Genomic DNA, 16,692 nt, shown 5'->3' on the forward strand with positions numbered 1-16,692 from the left:
TACTTTTAAAGGACTATAGCTCCCAGAATCTCACAACAAGCAATGATTGGTCTTTAACTGACATGGTAAGGAGTGACAGTTGTTCCCTCCCTGTTGAGAACAGCTGTGACCAATAGATTTGGCAAGTGCAAATTGGTGTACATTTTCAATTCAGTTTAAATAAGAATTTACCCAAATTTGTAAATTTCTTCATATCAAGATGGAAAGGACTTGTTATTCAAATAGTTGAAACGGGTAAGAAAATGAAAGTGTCAGATTCTCACATTGCTACTCCCTTCTATGTTAGTCATGGGCAGATCTCAGGTTTGTACAATAGTTTTTGTTTTTATTAGAAAATCAAGGGCTATCAACTAGGAATTAGGCAGAAAATATTGCTGTTGGCAGATGGAAAGCCATCAAGAAGCAAGGAGAGGATAGTAAAGAGACAAGCTTCATGTGCTCTAAGATGGTAAACTCTCAAATACTCACTTTTCTTTTTTCTTTTATCCGCAAGGCTCAAGTACTTTCACACAAAAATCCTACTTTTCCTCTCAAATCATCTTTCCTAGTATTTGGGGAAGGGAACATCTTTGACATTATTAAATAACTAAGGTCCAAAACACACTGCAGAAATAATCCAGTTTGAAGTTGCTTTAATTGTCCTGGCCCAATGCTAAGGAATTCTGAAAACTGTAGTTTTTTGACACATTTAGAGTTCTTTGTCAGAAAACTCGTGATACAATAAACTACAATTCCCAGGATTCCCTAGCACTGAGCCAGGACAGTTAAAGCAGTCTCAAACTAGATTATTTCTGCAGTGTGTTTTGGACCCCAGAATGAAATGCAGTTACCGGAGACAGGTAATAACCCACAGATCTGCCATTATGGACTCTAGACTGCAGTCTACCTTTTATTTGCTCTTGCAAGGTGTCTAAGTATAAAACCAGGGCTTTGCTTAGAACTGTCTGAAGAGGTAGAAACTTCTGCTTGCATTAGGCAGAGCAAAGCAGTACAAAACATCTGTCTTGGGTGCATACACTTGGGTGGAGTGGACAGGGGCAGCTTTGTAACAGTTCCTATTGAGCTTTGCTCTTAGAGCAAGGGTTAAAAAAGAACCATGGTTTCATGGCTGAATATGGTCCAACATAGAAAGGTGAGAATATAATATGTTACTTTCCTATTGGCTGGAGAAACCTATCCGATTGGTGGACTTTAGCTTAGAATGAAATTGGTTTGTTCTATAGCTGAGGTCTGATTGGATAGTGGGGTTCCACAGGCCAGTTGGACTGTTAGAAAAATCCGAAGGAAAACCTGGAGGAGAAGAGAAACCGTGGGGCTCAAGTGGGTAAGCAAGTGAGGAAGAGAAGAGTAAGGAAACCTCCTCAAATGTCTCTGTAGGAATGTAAGATCTGAGTATTGTTATTACATCTATGATGTTTATACCCATCATACATACATGATTTCCCTCTCTTTTATCTTTATAACTATTGTGTAAAGTTGAGAGATACTGACTGACCCAAAGTCAGTGAGGGCCAAAACACACTGCAGAAAGAATCCAGCTTGAGATCATGGCTCAGTGCTAGGGAATCATGGGAACTGTAGTTTATTGTGGCACCAGAGCTCTCTGACAGAGAAGGCTAAATGTCTCACAAAACTATATTTCTCATAATTCTCTAGCATTGAGCCAAGACAATGAAAGTGGACTCAAATGGGATTATTTCTGTAGTGTGTTTTGGACTTCAGGGCTTAGCATTACTGCCCTCCCACATCTTGGCTGCCTCACAGTGTTTCTTCCCTTAACCAGCCACATCAGTATGCTTAATAACAGGGCACTTGTCACAGCCAGGGTATCAATTTTTATTATAAAAGTCAGTTACTAAATGTATCTCTGTGAGGCAGAAGGATGGATACTAATAAACTATTTGGTGTGGATAACTGATCAAAGTACATCATGTAATGCCACAACAAATCTCTCTGTCCTCACTGAGAAATCCCTACTACTTCCAGAAGCAATGTCTCTGCCCTTTTGGGATGGAGTATCACAGGACCGATGTCATGCGAATGTAGTGTCACATTAATATACTGAGTAAACAATTTGAAATCCTCACTCCAGCACTGATATGTGAACATCTTGATCCAGCCTGAGCCACCAGCTTGCAGAGCAGAGCCAAGGAAGAGAAGCAGGGCTATCCCATTAGTTTAGAGCTCTGAGACTAGCACTCTTCTGACCTTCATTGTTACTAGATGATATGGTCTTGCTAGTGATGCTGATAAACAGCTGTTGAAGCTTTTCTGGCTAAGGAGCTAAAGATCCTCCTCCTCCTCTTTCTCTTTCTCTGCTCCTCCTTCCTTAGTAGGTTATAGGCAATCAAACTACACATTACACCACTCATGTCATTTGTAGTTTCATGATTTTGATTTTCAAAATAGAAAACAGCCATTTAGCCATTCAGAACCAATATTACACTGTGCTTGGTGTGTGTGTGAAATGTGTTATCCTTTTTTGCCCTTGCTCCAGCCCCAATAAGAATGGCTATCAGAAGGAAGCAACCAATGGGGCTCGACAGACAGGTGGCTCCGTGCTGCTCGTCCTTGTCCCACATCTTTGCTGTAGCCACCGAACAGTGTGGCAACAATGCGCTGCCAGAAAGAAGGTGCCATAAATGGGAAAGGGCACCACCATGATGCCACTTCCTGCCAGTGACATCTGCATGGGGTGCGGCATGTGCGTCATCATGGTGGCCCGGTGCATACTAGGGTTCGGGAGCGTGTGGTTCTCCCGAACCCTAATTTTAGCCCCAGGCTGCCGCAAAGCAGAGGTCTGTTCTGGACCATTGTTACAAATCCTGGAAATGGAAAGTCAATGATGAAACCTTCAGTTAAATGATCTGTGTATATCTATCGTTTTGTAAGTATTAGGGGTGTTAATGGTAGGAAATCACTCTTGGCAATCTTTTCTGCTACATTTGAGTGAGCTTGTAACAAACAACAATGTATGCTCTTTAGCACCTCTGTGTTTGACAGAAGGCTTAAAAGGGCAACGAGGAAGAGATCTTGAAAAAACAAAACAAAACAAAACAGCTCTTTATCAAGTGGTGACCTCTGGACTGTACCTGCTCCCTCCCACAGTAGTATTTTTTGTGGCCGCACTACCCAAGATTAATGAGACTCAAGGTAGACGGCATCATATTTAAAAACAGCACAGGCTGAAGCTATATAAAAGCTTCAATAAAGTATAAATATAAAAGTTATTTTAAAATGATAAAACCATTTTGTAAAGTTAAAAACATTAAACATTGAAAACATTAAAATTTATTAAAAGCTTACATAGGCCATATTCCCACTATGATTTAAAGCGAATTGTGCTCTCTCTCTCTCTCTCTCTCTCTCTAACTTTATTGATGTAAAATGGATTCCTAGAGAAGTGGTCTCTCAGGTACAGAAGCAATATTTTTTAATTTGCAGTTTTCCCACTATCATGGGGTCTTGCATCCCAAACTCCAGAGAATGTGGAGGACCTACTGTACATCACCTGTATGAAAACCTCTTCACAACAACCAGTTAATGGTCAAAACCTCTCTCTCTCTGTAAAATATTATATAAACCAGCCTCATATGAATCCTGTCTTGAATGAATAGGAACAGGCTTGGCTGGTTTCTTTCACCTTGACTTTATGGTAACCTCAGTGCAGCTGTTAATTCTGTAACACTGAATTAGCAGCACTGGCTGTGCTGTACTTTACTATTGAAGTCAATGAAAGATTACCAACTTAGTGCTGCTGGAAAAGGCAAGGGTTAAGTCCTTATTTATTCATTGATTCATTCATCTCCAAGCTATGGCAGCATTTGGACATCTCCTTCTGTTATAGCGGTGGGAAGAAGATGTTGCCAAGTGGGGCTTATAAAAAGAGAGAGCATGATGCATATTCTTCACGCCTATCACGTTCTCTGACTGGGAGCAGAGATGGCCTTTCCTGTAGCCGTCCTCCTGTACACCTGGGTTTTCCTTCCACTAGCTGCAAGTGAAGGTAAGAAATCTTCCATATCTGGTCCTTCTGATGCCTTCAGGTTGGGTTAACATGTCATGGTGACATTTTTTCTAACTTATCAAAGATTTAATAAAACATATGTTCCATGGGATGTAAGTTCCCCCTGACACTACTCATATTGTGGGTCTCTTTTTATGTGAGTATCAATATCATACTCCACAAGCAACAGAATATTTGTATTTGCAGAATTAAGTGTACTGTGCAATATCCAGACATCCAGGTCTGGAAAACACAAGCTGTGAACAACATTTTAACAAAAGATGAAATCTGCTTGTGTATGGGATCTTTTCTGAATGCTGGTGTCCACTTAATTAAAGGCCATTGTTTCTGCTGATCTATTGACAATTGAAGTAAAATTTGGTTTCTCTATGTCACATTTTGTTTCTTAAAAAGGCATATGCGCACTTTTGTCCCATGAAGGGTGCATCTACACTGTAGAAATAATGCAGTTTGGCACCACTTAAGTGCTGTAGCTCCGTCCTATGGAATCCTGGGATTTGCTGTTTTACAAAGTCTTTAGTCTTCTCTGCCAAAGGGTGCCAGTGCTTCACAAAACTACAAATCCCAAGATTCTGTAGGATGGAGCCATGGCAATTAAAGTAGTGTCACACTGCATTATTTCTACATTGCATATACACCCTAAGTTACATTGTCTGGGCCAAAGTGGTAACCCAGTGATAATTTTTTTTTGACAAGTTGAGATACATTTTGGGTTTTCTTTTTTGTGTTTGTTTACTTGTTTATGAAAAGAAAACTGCAATTTCAGGGGATTGAAATTCGAGACATTTGTTAGTAGTATGACAGTAAGAACACCCTATAAGACCTTCATTGGAGGTCTGCAATGAGGATGCAGAATGCTGCCTGCTAGTGCATAATGGTTGAAAAGGACATAAAATATAATAAAACACTGTACTCTAGTAAAAACTGCAATAAAGTGGTTCAGTGTGGAGTGCCCTTGTTCAGGATTGCTTCTTCCCTCAGTTGTCAGTCTCTAAATCATCTACAGTAGTTGGTTAGTAAGCTTGCAAGAATTCTCAGTCCTCATTGCAGAGTTGTTTTGGGGGAATCATCCTTAGAACTTCCCCCCAAAAACTGCACTCTTGAATATTTTGGGGGTCCCCTAGGCCTGCTCTTTTATCCCTTTTGTTTTTGGATAGTGCAGTTTGGTTACATGATGTTTCAGTTTGTGCAGTTTGGTTCAGTCTACTGAGATCACTGTTGGCACATACAATTACAAATTCAGTTATGATACATGAATATGGATCACTGCAAGATGCCTCTACATAAAGCTGTCTTTGAAGAGTGTTTGGAAACTTCAGCTGGTACAAAGTGCTGCAGCCAGGTTGTTTGCTGGAAAGGTTTACAAGGACCTTGTCATTGGCTGCTGCTTTGCTTCGGGGCACAATTCAAAGTGCTGGTTATGATCTATAAAAGCCCTCCATGGCTTAGGTTCAGGTCATTTGAAGGACCATCTCTCCATATGAGCCTTCTTGGGCATTGAGACCTTTTGAAGATACCTTTGTCACAAGAACAGGCTTTCTTGATGTCTGTCCCTAAGCTCTGGAACTCTCTTTGTTGGGTTGGGTCCTTGCTGTCCTTCTGGTGTTAGGTAAATACGCAAACAATAAAAACAAAACAACCCCCCCCACCTCTGACAGGTATCTAGAGCTGAAGAGTTTCCAGAAAGCACCTTTAAGAAAGTGGTGTAATTTTTATTGTTTTTTTTAAATAACCACCTTTTTTGAGTGTATGTTTTAAACTATCTTAATATTGTGAACAGCAAGATATCATCTTAACATTCACCTTTGTAGGTTTCTGGCTTATTTATACCTGTTTTAAATTGTAAATCATTTTTAGTCCCAATTTTGGTGGGAAAGTAGAGTATAAATAAATAAATAAATAAATGATGTAACTACAAACAGACTGACAAAACCATTGAATGAAATTTTCATAGATTGGATCATAATGCCACAATTACAAAAAGTGACACTTCTTGGAATTTGTCATGTCATAAAAAAATACTTTACTGATCCCTAAATTCTTGGCTAGATTCTGAATTACTGATGGTGCAAAGCCTGTCACCTGACAGACAGTAAAAAATAATAATGTTATCTATGCAGGGGTGTTCTGGGAAGGAGGCAGAGTCAGTTTTGGATCTGCTGGGTCCAAAGTTTTTCTGTCCCTAGATGATTCCCAGGATCAAGCTTCTCAGCCAGACTGGTAGTGAGGGGCTAATGCAGTTAAAGCAAATGGCTACATAGAGAAGCTTATCCTCCTTTCCCAGGACATGTCCTGTTTTTCATAGCTAAAATTTCTATGTAGGACTTTAAAATGTCTTCAAGGCATTTGTGCATGTAAGCTAAGAGACAGGTGGGCAGTAGCATCATTTACTGTGAACTGGCTTTCACAGTCATGTATTCTTTTTACCATGCTGTATCTGCTTGGCATAATGGAATGTCTGCTTTTTCCCCATGTCTGTTTCCTTTTTAGTATTTCCACCCTGTGTTTTCCCCTTCATTTTTGAGGGTACATCATATTCAAAATGCACCACCAATGGTACCAAAGATAATCAGCCGTGGTGTGCCATAACCAGCAACTATGACAAGGATCACCAATGGAAGCCATGTACTATTACCGGTGAGAGGTGAAGAGTTCTGTTGGAACTGTCAACATCTGGGTCTGTGGTGGTCAGTAGCTTCCATGTTAGGAAGTTCAGCACTTTGAACAGTTCCCTAAAAAGTCTAGAATATAACTGAGAACTGCACTCTTGACACAGAAACATTTGGCTACCCTTGAATTGTGGCCAACAACTTGTCCTCCAGAATTTATTTATTTGAGTTTTCCACAGTGGCATGCTGTGTTCTGTGAAAGAAAATAGATGCACATTCTGTCATCCACTCCAGAAAATTTCCCTAACTCTAGACTCTTAGCTAAAGGAGGTAGTGGGGTTTCTGTCATGCTCCAGTTCAGCTATGATCAGAATCTTAAATCCACATCTCTTCTCCAGTTGCTGGAGGAAGGGTGGTCAAGCCAGAGGTGAGGATTAAGTATTTATCATACCTCCCATGCTTGATTTTTTTTCTCTTAAGGAGACATTTGTTCTCACATACAGATCTTTATGTGTTGCTGGTATGCAGTTAGACTTTGACTTCTCCAATTCAGAGGCTTCATTCTCCTCTCTGCTCTATGTGACTACCAGGAACAGGGAACCATTGGCTCACCCAGCAATTGGACTGGAAATTTTACAATTCCCTGTGAGATGTTTGTGGGAGCTGAAGTCCAAAACATTGGGGCTCTGATTCCTTTTCTTAGATAGCACCAACAACTGTTCTTATGTAGCATACATCATTTGATGGCAGGATAGGAAGAGAGGAAGTTTAAACATAAATGTGAATAAAAATTGGTTTTGTCTTTGTCTTAGACTACGGAGGCAATTCAGGTGGACACCCATGTGTCTTTCCCTTCATCTACCTGCGTCATACTTACTACACCTGCATTAACAAATTATCCCAAGGGCGGTTCTGGTGTTCCACGACAGGGAACTATGATAAAAACAGGAAGTGGAGTTACTGTGCTGACACCAGTAAGTGAACTTGTATGTGTGTTGACTGAATTAGAAACTAGAGTGTTTGCTTGGCACGATCAGTGTGCCTAAGCGTGTCTTAAAGTGGTGCTGAAACACAGCAAGGAGATAGAATTTGTTTATTACAAGCTTAGATGCAGGGCCCTGGAGTATAAAATGAAAATGTGAAATTCAAGATGTGATCCAGCCATCTTTGGCATTTCCTATATTAATTTCAGTGGGGTTAATTAAGTATCAGGCATATTAGAATCAAAGGGACACAGGGTGTGAACTTGTACACACTTATTTAGGAGTTAGCTTTGTAGATCTCAAGGAGATTTGGGGAATGAACCATTATCTAAGTATCAGTTAGCTCATGCTTTCAGTAAGTGCTCCATGACTCAGAGTTAATACTTTGATCTCTGAGGGCTTTAACACTTTCCAATGTTAAGCCATACTCCTCTTTTTGTTTTCTCCCCTTCTTCTAGGGCTAGGGGAAAACTACCCTACCAGGGCATGTGTCTTCCCATTCACATATGAAAACAAGTTATACTCATCTTGTACAACTGCTGGAAGGTCTGATGGGAGGCTCTGGTGCTCGGTCTTCAAAAACTATGATATGAACCCCTCAGGGGCATTTTGTGAGCCCTCAGGTAAGCAATGTAGGAGATGGGAAGAGCCAGGCCAAGCCTAGTTGTACCTTATGAAGGGAGATGTTCTGGCTCATGTGAGAGAAGGAGAATGTGTTCAGTGTTAAGGACCATAAATGTTTCATTTTCCTCAGTCTCCTTATACCTTGTCCAAATGAGACATGATATCATTTGCACAATTAGCCTATGTTACTGGGGTTATGTGCATCATTGGCCCAAGAACATTTGCAAGCCAGCTCATTCTGACAAGACTGAACTATCTGTGAAACCATGGGCCAGGAGGGAGTGGAGAGTGAGGGGCTTGACAGATGGGCAGCCCTTTCAGCCCCAGGAGCAGCCCGTGGCAACCATGTGCTGTGGCCTGTGCACAGAGCAAGAAAATGCTCTGAAAAGTGGCTTCTTTTTGCACCATAGAAGGGGTGCCATAACCACTGAAGTATGGTGTTATGAGGCCCCTTGTGTGCAGCGCTGTTTGAGCACTGCACACAGGGGACGTCATTGTGGTGCACCCCATGTAAATGGACGTGTGCCAAGATGGTGCTGGAGCAGAGGAAGAAGGGCTTGGAGCGTGTGAATGCTCACCCCTTCTTTACCCTTAGTACGCAGTCCAGCTGGCACAAAGTGCCGGTCTGTACTATCTCTCAGAGAGAAAGAAAGAAAGAAAGAAAGAAAGGGACTTAATGGAAAGTGGGAGGAGGAGGGTAGTAGCAAGACAAGGGAATGACAGAAATAAAAAAAAGTAGTCCCTTCTTTGATTCTTATCCTACTCATCGCTCCACTTTACATATTGGCTCCATTCTGCATATGACACTGACAGATTAGCTTGAAAAACTGATATTTTAGGGTGACAGTCCCCAGAAGCATTGCCACTGTACTAGGACAGGTAGGGTAGTGGTACTGGGACTTTTTTTTTTAGCAGGGATGAGGGCCTCATAAGCCATGCCTCCTTCTGGGCTTAGCTTTAACCATCACAGTAGCTACCATAGGGGTGGAGTGATCTTGAATTTTCCCAGCAAGAAAATATTGCTGTGAGCAATATTTGAAGGCCTTGGACTTGAATGACTATGTAAGATCCATTAATTTTATGGAATAGCTGCTGTAGTAGGAGATGAAACACTGGAGAAATACAACAGTTTGGCTTTGCTTCTGTTTTGGCTTCACTTTAACTGCTATGACTCAAAGCTATGGAATTCATAGTTTTATGAGATATTTAGCATTTCCTGTCAGAGAGTTTTAGTAGTCCACTAAATTACAAATCCAAGAATTCCAGAGCATTGAGCTATGGGAGTGAAAGTGGTGTCAAACTGTTTTATTTCTGCAGTGTGGCAGTAGCCAAAACGTCTAGCAGTATTCTCTTGATTATTAGATGAAGTGTATTGACCCAGTTGCATTTATGGTCTCTCTGTGTCTATGACAACGCTCATGGTGAGCATGTGCACTCTAGGATTTACCACCATACCCCCGGAGGCATCTGAATTTGGACCTGCTCACCAGATTCTTTGTTTATGTTGCTTCAGTTAATACAGTATTCTTTGCTTCCTATTGTGATTCCTCTTCAGAACAAGCTCCTTGCAATTTTCCCTTCATCTACAAGAACAAATCATACTCTTCATGCACCAAAGAAGGGTCATTTGATGGACAGCTGTGGTGTGCCACAACCCCAAACTATGATAAGCACAGCAGATGGAAAGCATGTGCCACTGAAGGTATGGAATCTGCCCAGTGACCAAGGGCCCATCCTCACTACACAGTTATAGCACTATTATTCCACTTTAAGCCTCATGGTTCTATCCTGTGGAGTGTTGGGGTGTGAAATTCTAAATACCTCTCCCCAAATTGCAAATCCCAGGATTCCATAGGATGGAACCATGGCAGCTAAAGTGGAATAATAGTGCTATATTTATATAGTGTGAATGGGCTCTAGTGTGTGCAGGGGACAGGGAACACAGTCCTTCTTGAAAACTATTACGCTTTTTGAAATACTGCTACTTGATAACTGTCTGTACTACCCAAAGTGTTAAAGGCTTTATACAGAATTCTGAAGTATGTGAGCAACTAACAATAACAGGCATGAAATAAATTGATTGATTGATTGTTGTTTACCGCCCTCAAGTCAATTATAACCAATGGCAACTTTGTGGATGAGACATTTCCAAGAACTCCTGTTGATTACTAAGAAGGGGAAGACAAGAGTCTGAATTCTATTGTTAATCCAAACTAAAATTGGTCACTCAGGTCCTCTTCTGGACTAACCAGGATATTCTGGGGGCAACCCAGAGTATCCTGCCCCCTAAATCTGTCCTGACCGCCTCCCTCATTCTGACACTGGGTGGCTGTTTGCATGGGTGTCCCACTCTGTTACCTGGTATGGCCAAGGCTGGCACATGTTGCTTGCTCCTGAGGTCAGACCAAGGCACCCAGCCTTGATCACATGGCTAGGCACCATGGAGATTATCATACGGGGGTTATTCCTGGAAAGGACTTGGGTATATATATTGTGTGACCAGGAAAGGCAGGAGTGATTTGCATGTGTATTGTTCTGTTGCTAATGTCAGGCCTCAGGGTGGGAGAGTCTGCAAAAGAGGATTAGTGTCTGCTTGATTAGTGCTCATTGTCTGCTGGGACAATGCTCATTTTCTCACCCTTAAAAAGAGGAGATGTTTTTGATAGAAGAGACCACACTGAACAAACTGTTGTTTACTGTGAGATTTTTCAAGCTGCCTGAGAGAAATAAAGGTGTCCTTTGCTTGCTGTTAGCAGCAGTAACAGAACAGCATCAGAAACAACAAAATAACATTTAAAAAATGTATTGTTTCCTGCAAATTATTTGGGTTTTGGGTTAAAAATTGTATTTTGTCTAAAATGCAACTTTTGCATATAAAAATAATCTTTGCAAAGTTTTCACAAGGAAGTCCCCAAGTAAGTGTGTGTGTGTGTGTGTGGAAGCAAATGACTATATAATAAGCAAAGATGTATAGCTTGGCTTTACCCCATGTAATATGTGCCTTTTCTCCTCTATAGAGTATGGAGGAAATTCCAATGGTGCCCCTTGTTTCTTCCCCTTCATCTTCAAGAATCAGAGCTATGAAAATTGTACGAATGAGGGTGAAAAGAGTGGGCGATACTGGTGTGCCACAACACGGCACTATGATGTGGACTTAAAATTCAGCTACTGTGCTGACACAAAATTAGGAATCTTGGAGCCTCTTGAAGAAGGAAGATTGCTAACACAGCCTCCATTAGCAGGTAACCAGACATTTCCCAGGTGGGTCTGGAAAGAAAAATGTTGACTTCAGATATAGAGGCCAAGTTTATCTATGTTTACTTGGAAGCAGGTGACACTGAGTTCACTAGGGGTTCATATGAAATAAATGTACCTTAGGTGGCTGTTTGCATTGAAGGAGAATATTTCTCATTGGCACCACCAGTGATGGATTTCCTCTTAATGCAGACACCAGCTTCGGAGGAGTTATTTTAATTAGGAGCAAGGCAAGGGAGGAAGGGGAGCCTTAGGGTTCCCCTTTCCTCCCCTGATTGTCGTGATCCCAGTTATTAGCACTTCACTCACAAGTAGTTGCCACATGAGTTTTTATTTTCTTAGAAATGTGCAGATTATGTTATTGTTGTTGCTGTGTGCCTTCAAGTCATTTCTGACTTATGACAACCCTAAGGTGAAGCTATCACAAGGTTTTCTTAGCAAGATTTGTTCTGAGGGGGTTTGCTATTGCCTTCCCCTGAGGCTGAGAGCATGTGATTTGCCTAAAGTCACTTAATGGGTTTCATGGATGAGCTGGGAATTGAACCCTGGTCTCCAGAGTCATAGTGCAACACTCAAACCACTATGCCACACTTGCAAAGCCATATGCAATGCCACCTTCTGTTTGGCTGGAGGCAGGCATTAGGTGAACCAGCAGTGAAAGCAAGAAGGGACCAATTCACATTAAATAGTCATGGCACTTTTAATTTACATTGACTGCCAGGGTTCCAATTTATGGAATTCGGAGGACTGTAGTCTGTTGAGCCACTAGAGTACCCTGGTTGAGAATTCTAAATGTACCTCTCTAAACTGCCAATCCCAAGATTCCACAGGATGAAACCATAGCAATTCAAGTGGAACAATAGCAGTATGGTCGCATAGTGTAAACAGGTCCAAGGAAAAGCAGCAAGGCCTGAGGGATTGGTAATGGACCCACCCTATTGTGACACAGGCCTTGACAAGTAGTATTGTTAACCCCTGATGGCACCCCTTCTATATGCACCACACACACACTACATTACTAGTTCCTTGGTACACCAAACACAACACACAAGCAATTATTTGAACTGCAATATGGCTTTGACTTGATTACACTGAGTTCGGTATCAGGCAATCAGGCCAGAACATGTGAGACATTACTGAATGCTGACCATCAGGTCTTCTTGTCTCTGACCAGGAGCATTACCAAAGCTCGCTCTCTACTGCAGGATAGCTAAGACCTCACAAACTATTGGACATTAGGGACAGGATTGTCCCAAGACATTTTGGTGCCTGAGGCAAAGAATAAAATGGTACCTTCTCCCATTCTGCGGATCAAAGCTGACTGCACTGGCAGCTAAATCTTTAATGGTAATGATGGGATAGCACCCTCCAATGCATACAATGACATAGGAGATGCAGGACAGGCTGCATGGCACACAGCTGCTTGCTGCTACCATCCAGTATCTGCCACTTTAGGCAATTGCCTCACTTTGCAATACATGATAAGAGATTGGGTCTGATTTCTTTGACATGTAGCCCTGAGCCTGTGTTTTATGGGATAGCAAGGGAAAGAGAAGAATCAGCCCTCCTCTTAAATTTGTACAGTGATTCTAGAATGCAAGAGATCTATCTGTCTTGAGTAGCATGATTGTTATCTATGTTGTACACTCTCACAACCACATTTCTCAGTTTATGGCTCTCTCTCCCTTCCCCCGCATCTTCCCTCATAACAGTTCCAGGAAATAACACAGATTCCAAGGAGCAGTGTGTCTTTCCATTCATCTATAAAGGGAAATCTTACTCAACTTGTACAAAAGATGGTTTGTTCTCCTGGAAGCTCTGGTGCTCTCTCACAGCTAATTATGACACGAATCGGATGTGGAAATACTGCAATCCTTCAGGTAAGGACACTGGTGGAAGATAGTGCTTGCTAGAACTTCAGGAGGTACTTTATCTGCTCTAGAGGCATAGTGAGGAAGAGATAAAGGAAGGAGTAAAACGTGATTGTTTAGACAAAGCTTTCATTCCACACCTCCATTGCTACATGAAGCGGCAGCTAATCAACTTGTGCAGTTTTACTTCTACAGTTGCCTCCTTTTCTATTTCTAAAAAAAAATTAATAACAATTTTTTCCAAATTTTCAACAGATTTGCAAAATCAAAATTCAACTCAGCCATATTGAGAGAGCAATGAAATGCATTATAAGGTAAAGCAAAGTAAATCTCTTTGGTATCTTCCTCCACCATTCTCTTTCCTCATCCTTTTTTTTAAATTATTAAAGCATATAAAGAATTACAAATATTGACATAATCAACATTCTCACAGTGATACAGTACAAGTACTATATACTACTACAAGACAATACAAATACAGAGACATACATTTAACATTTAATACATAACACTTAACACTTATTTTCCTTTGATGGATTCTACAAGTCTTCTTAAACACTTCCTGGTTTCCTATACTATACCTATTCATACGAATCAAAATAAGAATTCCTAAAGATTCTTTGCAAAAGGTTGAGATTTTCAATAAAAAATCCCGGGGCTAATATCATCAATTTCAAAAGGTCTGAATCATTCATATAATTTATAATTCACATTCCCATTCCGATCCACATTCCATATCCATATCTCTACAGTGATAGTATTATTATCAATTATCAAATCTGGGAGTAAGGGCAGATAAGAGATACCATATTCAAACAAGAGGGGGAATAATGTCCATTTGAGACAATAAATCTGAGTAATATATAATATATACATTCCTCGTCCTTTTTGGACTTCAGGCAACTATTTTTGTCCCCATGGGTGGCTCCCTGCATCACAGGTGCACCAGAAGTGACATAACGTTACTTCTGATTGACACTTTCTCCATTTTTGAGGGTGGTTTTCTTCCATTTAGGAGGTGTTGGGGGTTCTGAGGGAGGTTGCAATTTGAGCTATTGCATTTTTGTGTATGCTTTGGTGACTTTAAGAAATTTTGCGGTGAATCTTGCCTCAAAGCAACCACGGTAGATATTTCCTTTTTGAAGGCTGGGGTGGGGACTACAGAGTCTTTGGGGTCTTAAAGTCTGCAAAGCTTTGGTTCAGGGGTCATATGCAGTCAGCAGCTGCACTTTTCTCAACCTTAGCCTACAGATTGTTCAAGATGAGATCGCTCACACACAGGGCAGACAAATCTACCAGTTTTGGTGTCTCTCGGTTCATAGTTTGGCCAGTGTTAAATTTGGTTCATCTCAGACTTTGAAATTATAAACTCGCAACAAAGTTTATATGAATTTTTGTGCACATTTGTCCCCACACATCTGTTTATGTGCAATTTTGTCTAAAACCCCTGCATATTGTTGTCCTAGCTACAGGAGGAATTTCAGCATGATTATTAGAAATATATACATTCGGTGTGTCCAATGTACATTGTTTTTTTTAAACTGGAAAATTCATTTTGAAAATTCACAGAAGTACTTACTGACTCAGGGGGTTTAGTGGTTAAGATGCCAGTTCTGATGACTGGAAGATTGGAAGGTTGGCAGTTCTAGGCCTGAGTGCTGCATGATGGGCTGGGCTTCTGTCACTAGTTCCAGCTTTTGCCAACCTAGCAGTTCGAAAACATGCAAATGCAAATAGATAGATAGGACCATTTCTCAGTGGGAAAGTAACAGTGTTCGGTGTAGTCATGCTGGCCACATGACCACCAGAGCAGTCCTTGGACAATGCTGGCTCTTCAAATTAGAAACAGAGATGAGCACTGCCCCCTACAGTCGGTTACAACTAGACATTCATGTCAAGGCACTACCTTTACTTTTTTACCTTTTGACTGATCTTGCTCTATGCCTATAAGATACAGTGTGACTGTGACTCTGTGTGACTAATTTTTTTGTTTTTATTCCAGATTATGCAGACCAATCAACAAATCATCTATGAATCCCATTAAATTAATTCTCCAGTGGGATGTGACCAGTTTCCCCCTGGTGCTATCCTACTTCCAAAGATAGAAAGGAAGTCTTTTATACAGACTGCCAACACCATTCAGCCCTTTCCCTTAGATTATGCTTGGGCTCTGATCATTGCTGATTGTTCACCTTCAGCACAAACAAACAGCAGCTCAAAAACACCCACAGCACAGCCAATATTGCTTCCATTTTTGTTCCAGAGTTTGTCTGCCTAATATATCAATCCTGCCTTCATTTTTTCTCATCAGCCACATTATAAAGAATCATGCTGCAGAAATTCAATGGCAGAAAAAGTTCCTCTCCACTCCTTTCTTGTTTGCCTTCTCTGTTTTCTTCTATTTCCCCTTCTTTCTGAAAGAGAGGAAGATGTTCTTTATGCTCTGTAGTATGGGAAGGTTCTTTGCCATTCTTCAGTAGCATGGAGAACAGCAATGGATCTTGAAAGGAAATGCAGTGGCTCCTTGATGACAGTGGATGATTATTTGTGGCAGATTGTGGTGGTGATACAGCCCTTCATGCACTGAAGATACAAAGTCCCATATTAGACATATCTATTGAAATTAATCACTTATTTCTTATACTTCAGATGTCCACACCATCAAAGGGTACTGTATGTTCTATCAACAGTTCATATTAATTTTTAAAAACAATTTGCCGTAACATTTAATCATCTAAAGATTTTTTAAAAATTACAAGTTTCTTATCTCTGTTGTGCAGAAGGGCTTAACAAGGTTGGGCAGTGGTGACTCTTGACATTGTAGAAACTGTGGTGATGTGAATGGACCATTCTGTGGGAAGGAGATGGGAGTATCAACATCCTCTCCTCACCATGGCTCTGACATCTCTTTGTTTGCCTGAACATTAAGAAATAAGGAGTTCAACAGAGATCAAATCTGAAATGTTCCCAGGTTGCTGAAAAAGTGAGGATGTGTAGTGTAAATCGCCTGAACCGAATTCACTATTGTCCGAAGAGGCCGTTTTGCTATGGCACCAACATTAATTGGCCTTCTTGTTCCTTTGTGACACCTTACATTTTAATATCAAGATGGAATGTGCTACGAATGTGCTACGAATTTATAATATACACACAATATGAAATTGGCAAGTGATTGTGGCTGAATGATTGGTACACATATGTGTAATGGCCTTCTCATGTGTTGTGGCTCTGATAATTAAGCTTTCAGAACTGCTCAGAAAGTATTAATTGCTAATGTTTCCAGCTGGGCAGCACAGGACTCCTGCCTATATCGTCTATGTAGA

At 40.8% G+C, this 16,692-nt stretch overlaps 1 protein-coding gene across 2 annotated transcripts; it reads left to right on the forward strand.

Annotated features, from left to right (window-relative positions):
• Nucleotides 1–1,285: 1,285 nt before the first annotated feature.
• LOC121934673 (epididymal sperm-binding protein 1-like) lies at nt 1,286–16,692 on the forward strand. Of its 2 annotated transcripts, none has more exons than XM_042475383.1 (10): nt 1,286–1,324; nt 3,813–4,006; nt 6,518–6,664; nt 7,449–7,610; nt 8,078–8,242; nt 9,799–9,945; nt 11,261–11,485; nt 13,211–13,378; nt 13,625–13,683; nt 15,372–16,692. In XM_042475383.1, the coding sequence occupies exons 2-9, from the start codon at nt 3,943–3,945 to the stop codon at nt 13,657–13,659; spliced, it is 1,113 nt and encodes a 370-aa protein (XP_042331317.1). In that variant the 5' UTR covers nt 1,286–1,324; nt 3,813–3,942; the 3' UTR covers nt 13,660–13,683; nt 15,372–16,692. The 2 variants fall into 2 exon arrangements, with proteins under 2 accessions (XP_042331317.1, XP_042331318.1); XM_042475384.1 differs by having other exon boundaries at nt 1,304–1,381.

This window comes from Sceloporus undulatus, chromosome 6 (genome assembly GCF_019175285.1).
Source record: "Sceloporus undulatus isolate JIND9_A2432 ecotype Alabama chromosome 6, SceUnd_v1.1, whole genome shotgun sequence".
Classification (NCBI taxonomy): domain Eukaryota; kingdom Metazoa; phylum Chordata; class Lepidosauria; order Squamata; family Phrynosomatidae; genus Sceloporus; species Sceloporus undulatus.

What these genes read in the sequence shown, in the direction of transcription:
- LOC121934673 (XM_042475383.1), top strand. Translation starts at nt 3,943, where the DNA reads ATGGCCTTTCCTGTAGCCGTCCTCCTGTACACCTGGGTTTTCCTTCCA. An exon ending in GGCATTTTGTGAGCCCTCAG is followed by an intron (nt 8,243 to 9,798) that starts GTAAGCAATGTA and finishes ATTCCTCTTCAG; the next exon opens with AACAAGCTCCTTGCAATTTT. An exon ending in GAAATACTGCAATCCTTCAG is followed by an intron (nt 13,379 to 13,624) that starts GTAAGGACACTG and finishes AATTTTCAACAG; the next exon opens with ATTTGCAAAATCAAAATTCA.